At 39.7% G+C, this 7,918-nt stretch overlaps 1 protein-coding gene across 1 annotated transcript; it reads right to left on the bottom strand.

Moving 5' to 3' along the window:
• Positions 1-469: 469 nt before the first annotated feature.
• Positions 470-7,376, bottom strand: LOC116196301 (F-box/LRR-repeat protein 4). Its single transcript, XM_031525957.1, has 6 exons — positions 5,690-7,376; positions 4,488-4,921; positions 4,174-4,335; positions 2,410-2,485; positions 2,095-2,250; positions 470-1,131 (listed from the first exon to the last, which is right to left on the bottom strand). The coding sequence occupies exons 1-6, from the start codon at positions 7,244-7,246 to the stop codon at positions 1,009-1,011; spliced, it is 2,508 nt and encodes an 835-aa protein (XP_031381817.1). The 5' UTR covers positions 7,247-7,376; the 3' UTR covers positions 470-1,008.
• Positions 7,377-7,918: the final 542 nt, after the last annotated feature.

Raw genomic sequence — 7,918 nt, 5'->3', positions numbered from 1 at the left:
TAATATAACTATAATATATAAATATCTAATATAACTATATAATATATCATATTTATATAATTATAATATATAATATTTATTTAAATATAAATATGAATATAACATATTTAGCTTAATATAAATATATAATCTATAATATTTATAATATACAAATATATATATATAACTACATAATATATAATATTTACATAAGTATAGTATAATATTTATTTAAATACTTCATATTAAATATAAATATGTATGTAATATATTTACATAAATATTTATATTTATCTTATATATAAGAACAAGATTACACTATTGGTCCAATATCCAAATACCAACCTTGAGTTTGGTATTTATGAATGAAAAGGTTACTTATGCAATAGCAAAAAATAGGCAAGATCAAAAGATGTCAAGTTCGATCCTTAACTTTTGTACCTCTTACTCTGCTTTTTCTTGCATTAAGCTCATTGAACTCCCTTATAACTAAATTAAAAGAAACATATAATTTTATATATAGATGAAGTTCTAGGCGTTATTTAACGAACAAATCAAAATAGCTCTGGGGACCATCTTGACCTCGACTGGATGGCCCATTCTTAAGCAAAGAAGCTGCGTTCAGCCTGCTGTGAAAGACCAGAACACAACTCTCGAGCAACATTGCTCTCCCACAGATTACTCGCACTCAATTATAGTAACACTTTAGAATCTAACACAGTTAATCATCAGGTTAGTATGAGTAAGACATGTTTAGAAATTGTAGACCTTTGCACTTCAGTATCGTTCCATCTTCCAAAGGCAATGCATATTCAACCAGCATTTAATTTCCCTACCTATCTATATGATATAGGCAAAATGCAGAATAAGCAATTTCATTTTGTAAAGGTCAGTCGGAGTAACTGTTTTCTATGAGATTTAGGTAGAAGTAAGACGTTGCAGGAAGTAGGGCTTTTTTATCCAATCCCAGCTCGCTTCCCGTTAAAGCACGATAAAAAATGAATCTTGCCTCCGAGTCCAGCATATTGTTCAAGAATACTTCAATGGGTTTTGAGGAAGGGACACCCTGCAGTGCCCCAAAATCGGAGCCATTTTCAGACCAATTATTTGCACCTCTTCATTCGAATGACCATTGAGAAAGGCATCTGAGATCTGAAAAAGAAACATGATAAAGAGTGAGAGACAGGAATATGCGGCATAACTGTTCTTCTCTTTTTCACTTCCCCCTTTCTCCTTCTGGCTCAGGACATGGATAAAATCTGAGCTCTAATATTACACATCAGTATGCCCCTTAAACCTCATGTTGGAACGATGTAACTCGTAAACTTCAGCATAGCACACGTGTGTTCCCCAGCCCCCGGTTTCACAAACAAATGATATTCCAGAAAGAGCTAGATGTTTTTATGTTAATATTACATGTTTAATATCTACTCTGGTTTACAAAAGAATATGGTCTATCAAGCATTCTCTCATTAAAGAAACTAATAGCCGGATCAATAACTAGATAGTGTGAATAACTGCCAAAGTTTAGAGGTCTGAAACTGGCTGCATGTAATTTTCAAATTTCCTAGGACGTCTAACTAAACTTACCTTTAATAATAATAATAATAATAGCAATTGTAACACTAGAAACCAAAGAAAGGCAGCAAATAATTAATGCAACGTTAAATTCATCCAAAAAGAAGAGAAGGAAAAGAAAAAAGACAGAATAAAGCTTTAAGGTAGAGCAGGAAGGTTCCAGAGGATTCTTCTAAATGATCATTGGCTGGTGAACTAAGATGATGGGTGTTTCCCATAAACTAAAAGGAGAGCCAGGCTCTATCAAGAATGTACACGAAAGGGCAAGATAGGAGGCTGCTGCAGCACCCTGCCAAGATCTCCACCTTTAGTGTTGACGTGGGAGGTTTGAGAGTAAGAGAGTTCCGGAAAAGTGTGAGTAATTAATCATTGCTCCAGTAATTCACAGAACAGTCGAGCAACAACCCCAACTATCCAACAAAAAAAAAAAAAGCATCTACCCTACAAATATATATTCTGTCAACACGTTGATGGAGAGTTAACAAAACTTCATCTACATCAGTCATCAACAAAAATAGCGAATAGCTGGATCCTCACCTGAGTACACCCAAAAACTCTCAGTTCTCTAAGGCATGAGCAGCTATCAACAATCAAACCCAAGGCTTCATCTGCCATATTCCGGCACCAAGATAGATCGAGGCTCCGCAACTTCCTAGCTCCTTTGGCTATTGATATTGCTGTGTTAGGGCCAACCTAGAGAAATAGCAGTATACAACCCAATCAAGAAACATAGTACTCCTAGACAAACTAAGTACAGAGAGATCTAATCTTAAATGCTCTACCAAATTACCATCTCAACCTCATATAGAACTGAACTGAAATGTTTCTGAAGGCAAATGAGACATGCCATACCTTCTTAATATTATTGAGCGAAAGTTCTTGCAGATGTTCTCCAGAAGTTTCCAAGAATGCAGCAATCGCTTCATCACTTGATGAATATAAGCAAAAGAAAACGATTAGAAATAGCATGTTCAGACAGTTAGGACAGGAACTTCATGTGGTTCTGCAAAAATTACAACGATTGACTTGACCACCAAGAGCACAAACTGGACATTAACAAAGCTTTAAACAAAATCAACACAGTTATGCTGCATTTGGTTTCAAAGTAGGATTTTAAAATCAGATTTTGATTTTAAAAAAGAGTGGTATAAATGGGACCCACCCTTTTATTTTGTTTTGTTGTGGGTAGAATTAAGTTAAAGTACGATTTTAAAATCCTACTTTGAAACCAAACAAGCCATAATCCAAGAAGCAGTGGAATAAAACTACTATATTCAAGAACTAGAACTTTGTGATTGGAATAACATAGCAGAACTTCTAGCATGTCTATGCCAATCACCAATGCAGAAGCAGAAGGCAACAAGCCAATAAGAAATTAATCGAAAAACAATCAACAATCAACTTGATATTAACACGCAGAAAACTAATTCGTTCCTTTTATTTCTTTTCTATCAGCTAATCACAAATTAGAAAACAAATATATTAGCTAATTATTCTTTTGACCCTGTTATGTTTAGGGAACACAAATAAACTAATGCGACATGCTAAAGCTTCAGATCATGAAACTAAGACTTCTAAACAGATCATTCAGAGATCACAAAACTAATTTCTCATCATACTTCATATAGACAACGAAAGAAAAAATAGACAGCACAAAGAATTAGCATCCAAATCCAGAGCTAGAAAATTCTAGACTAACATATCCAAAATTCCAGTTGAAGACCATACAGAAGTATACCAGAATATAGAAGCTGCCAAATTGGCAGTGCAACAAACGCTCGGTACAATCATCAACATACCATCACACATATCATCAAACAAGGCATCCCTTGAAAGACCAAATGCTCCAAACCATGCAGGCAGGAGTATCACAAGAAGTTCCCATGCTTAAGATAGGAAAAGAACTCGAAATTCCCTTGAGAATGAATTCAACTATCAGAAACCTCACTCGTGAAGAAAGACACAGTGTGCAAAATCATATTTTGACAAGTGGACAAACAAGAGGAGCTGCCCAGACGCAGACACAACATCAGGATAAGAGTTAAGGAATCATCAGCAGCCCTGAGATTAAAAGAAAATCCTTTTAACATTCCTCTCAGATACTTCTAAAAAAATAGGTGGTTCAATTAAAGCAGAGAAGGAGAATAAGACGCCATTGTTCCCAATTCTGGTTCCTTCTTCGGATGCGATGTACAGGGGCAGCTCTTCGACACATTAGAGTGGCACCTTCGTAAACAGTCTACTAAGTATGCATCCAGGTCGGACTCAATAAGAAGACTTGAACATGGTGGGTCTTGGACCAGAAAAAGTTAAGAAACCTTTCTCTCAGTCTAATTCAGAAGAGGCCAGACAAACAAATGAAAGAGAAAGGACCAGACTCCCTCCCAAACAAAGCAGGCTTCATGAATGAGGACGGGTTGGACACAACAGACCTAGGGAAAAGGAGAGACTTGGCTTTGGAACATGTTCCAGTGCTATATGAGTTGATCATTAGATGAATGCATGCAAGTAAGGATAATTAACCTATTTAATTGGGTATTCAATTGATTTTACAACAAATAAAACGGGATGGAGAGCACAAATCATTGGACTCATAAGCAAAAGTTCAACTAGTACCTGAAGTTATTGCGGCAAAGTATCAGTTTTTCAATTGCCTGACAGCCATTGGCAAGATATCCAACAGTAGAATCTGTCAAATTGGTCAGGTTGACAAGGTTAAGAGCGAGTAACCCAGGACATGTGTCTGCGATGGCTTTCACGGAAGCATCAGTCAAGTTCCTGAACCGATACAGGTAAATAAAGAATAGTAAGATGCATAACAGAGGATATAGTACTTGTGCAATTTGTAAATAGAGAGACATGAAATGGAAGAGAAGTTTTATGAAAATCCATCACAAAAAGGAGCATTATATTTATACAGAGAAACTCACGTGCAATCACTCAAAACAAGTTCCCTGATGCCATGACCTCGTAGAGCAATGAATTCTCTGACAAAGTCATCAGAAAGAGATGAAATTCCGCCCACCGACAACACCTGCAGATGTTCAAGCTTCTTCAAAGCAGGAAGCATGAGCATTGCATCAATGCTCTGGCAGTCATTTAAATACAATTCCCTCAGAGATGATCCCAGGTGATTTGCCAAAGTTTCAATGCTGCCGTTAGTGAGAAGGGAGCACTGACTGAGATTAATGGACCTAAGTGCCGGAGCAGATGAAATAAGTGTAGTTAATCCACCATCAGTGAGACGGCAAGCCCCTGTAATTGATACGGTAGACAGGACAGGACAGCAATTGGCTGACCGAGAAATGGAAGAAGATATAATGTAGTCAGGCAGACAGCGTCCACACTGGTCAAGTTGTAGCACCTGAGGCAAAAAGAAGGAACTCAAAAAACTCAAGGATAAACAACAATGCCAGAGAAGTCCCCTGGACAAAACTTTATTGCTAGGGAGCCATTCATATTGGTAAGAAGGGAAAAAAAATAAAAAATTCAACTGACAAGATAATTACTTGCAGATTTTCGAATATTACATGATAGGCACACAGCAATCGGTGTTTAAGAACCTACAGATATCACCATCTCTTACTTGACTCATCAAGCTTGACTTGCCAAGTTGCCATCAGATGGGACAAAGCATTGGATGGAGTCCTTCATAATTAGAAGAAACAAATATTGTGAAAAAATTTAGCGCAAAAGCTATTAAGCGAGTTAAGTTCTGATGACATCCTAGATACAGGTCATTGCAGTTCAGCTTTATACTCAGATTGATAACCCCAACAAAGGAAAGCACCCAACCTCATATTTCGCGTTGAACTTTTTCGTGAACTATTATTGGCAAGCTAGAATTGTAAGATAAGATGCTCTACATGGCTTTTCCTATAGCAAGACAATAAAAAGCTCAACACTGAAACAGCACTTGTTCAGACTATGACAACACAGACTAAGAAAGAAAGTTACACGATGTATGCTGTAGCAAAATATGAAAAAATTCAATTAAACCTTTTCTACTCTGAATTCATGATCTACTAAAATAAGCAAAAGATAAATAAATATAAAAACCTACTGATAATCGAATATTAAATTATATAAAAGAATATACACATACGAGTCAAACTTGAAATAACCAGTATACCGTTAAATTAGTCGCATCACATTGCCTAAAAGAATCAGTCAGGTCTTCCTCGGTAAGCCATGAGCTATCTTTCACGCGTATCTCAGTAGGGGATCCACCAACAAGAAGGTCAAAGAATTGCTTGTTCATTTTGCGGGAATCACATAACAGCTGACTAAGTTTGTGCCTTTGCAAATCAGGCACCCCATCAAGTGAAGTGATCGCATCAGCGTTAGCTGCTAGAACCTTCAAGCATAGTTCCAGCAGAGAAGGAACAAAGCGCTTCGTTCGAGTACGCCCTTCCCCATTTGGAACCCATGTGATGGCTGATTTGCTTTTATTCAAGGTAGAGCTGCTCTGCTGAGAGGACATTTTTGCTGCTCGGTCTCTAATAATCTTCATGGCAGTGGAGAACGGACCAGGCCAATTTTCAGGCTCTGGGGTTGCTTCTCTCGGTACCTCATTCACGTTTCTTGCTGCCTCAGCCGGCAAGTCATTGGCCACCTCATCATCTGGATGAAAATGTGCAAACCTCGACGCATTTTGCCTAGCGATATCTCTGAATCTTCCCCTAATATCCACTGAACTCGACTCACCTACTTTCTCTCTAGCCCTCTTACTCCGCGTCTGAACCTGTTTTGCGGCATTATCCGTTGCACGGGTAGAATCATCAGAACGCATATTCTCCAATTCCCTACCATAACTCTCCAATTTCTGACCCAATTGCTTCAACCCCAATTCCAAATCTATAATATCAATATTATCAGATCGCATATTATCATCCTTTACCATCTTTCCTTTCCCTTTCTCTACTGCACTATACTTCACTTTACCCCTAGTGCTACCACTTTCAGCACCAGAAGCTCTGGGAACTAAATCAATAATCTTGTGTTCGTCTGCCTTACCCTTCCCTTTCTCTGCACTCCTCAAAGTCATCCTACTACCCGGCGAACCGACCAAAGGAGAACCCGAGCCTTTCTCTTTATTCTCCACTTTACTGGCGGCCTCTCCAACGACCCGACCCAACACTACAGCATCGTTTCCTCCCACTTCAAAGGCAATAACCGAACTCTCAGCGAAACCACGGGCAGCCCCGGAGTCCCCCACTCTCTTAGCATCACTCTTCCCGGACCTCAAACTCATAAGCCCAGGAGAATCAACCAAAGTAGCATCAACCCCCGGTTTCTTCTTACCTCTCCCACTGCGACCGCTCCATCCTACGCCCAGTTTCATCGCCTTCGCATCCTCAGCGGTCAACGAGCCTTCCCCTGCACCTTCGTCCTTCGACGGACAGGACCCGTAAGGAGCAGGAGGCGGCGGCAGCGGCCCCTCGAAGGCTCCTCCACTCCGCGCTCCAGAAGCGAGTCGGAGGCTCCGCCGCGGCAGTGGAAGCGAGGGGCCGGAGCGGGGGGCGCGGGCATCCGGGGAAGGCGCCAGGCTTGGAGACGGGGGAGTGCCCACCACTTCATCCGGGGCGGACGGGGGCGTGGAGGGGTCGATTTCGGCCGATCTTTTGGGTTTCTTGGGAGAGGGCTCGGCGGCCACCGGAGGTATGACTCGTGACCGGAGAACCGTCATAGTCAAGACGGCGGCAAGGAGACGAGAAAGGGAGGAGGGGAAGTTCGAAGGTTTCGGAAACGGGGGAGAGAGAGAGTGGGGAACGGGGAGTGAGGGTAGAGAGAAGGGGGGAAGATTGAGAGAGAAAATCCGTTCTGATCAGCGTCTATATTTGTGCATTTTATTATTTATATACTTATTATTAGGGTTTTTTTAATTATTAATTAATTATTTAATTGGAGGGAGTGAGGCTTCCGCTGGAAGCAGAGGGGGGCCGGGGGAAGTGGTGGGGCCTTTTGGATTTTCCCGCCAATTCGAGAAGGGCATGCTCAACGCATACCATGTAGGGGTTAGTTCTCCAAAATAAATTACTTTCCCTTCCTTTTTTTTTTTTGCCCTTTTCACCTCGAATTTAATTACTTCCCATGCTCCTAACGAATTTTTTTCTGGTCATAACGGACGTAGTATAGAGATAGGAAATACAATGACATAAAAGAGTATACGAAATCCTTATCTCTAATAATTGATATTATAACTCTTTATTCTGAGTTAGTGTTTTATGCTATTGCATTAAACTCTTCAATCATTTTCATGTTTTCTTTCGCCAACTATTAAAAAGTAATAGCTTTAAAATTTATTTGATGTTTTTTAGTGTGTACTCTTGTATTTGATAACGCACTGAGATTCAACTAA

This window comes from Punica granatum, chromosome 2 (assembly GCF_007655135.1).
Source record: "Punica granatum isolate Tunisia-2019 chromosome 2, ASM765513v2, whole genome shotgun sequence".
Taxonomy (NCBI): Eukaryota; Viridiplantae; Streptophyta; class Magnoliopsida; order Myrtales; family Lythraceae; genus Punica; species Punica granatum.
This window is presented reverse-complemented; position numbering and strand designations above follow the sequence as displayed.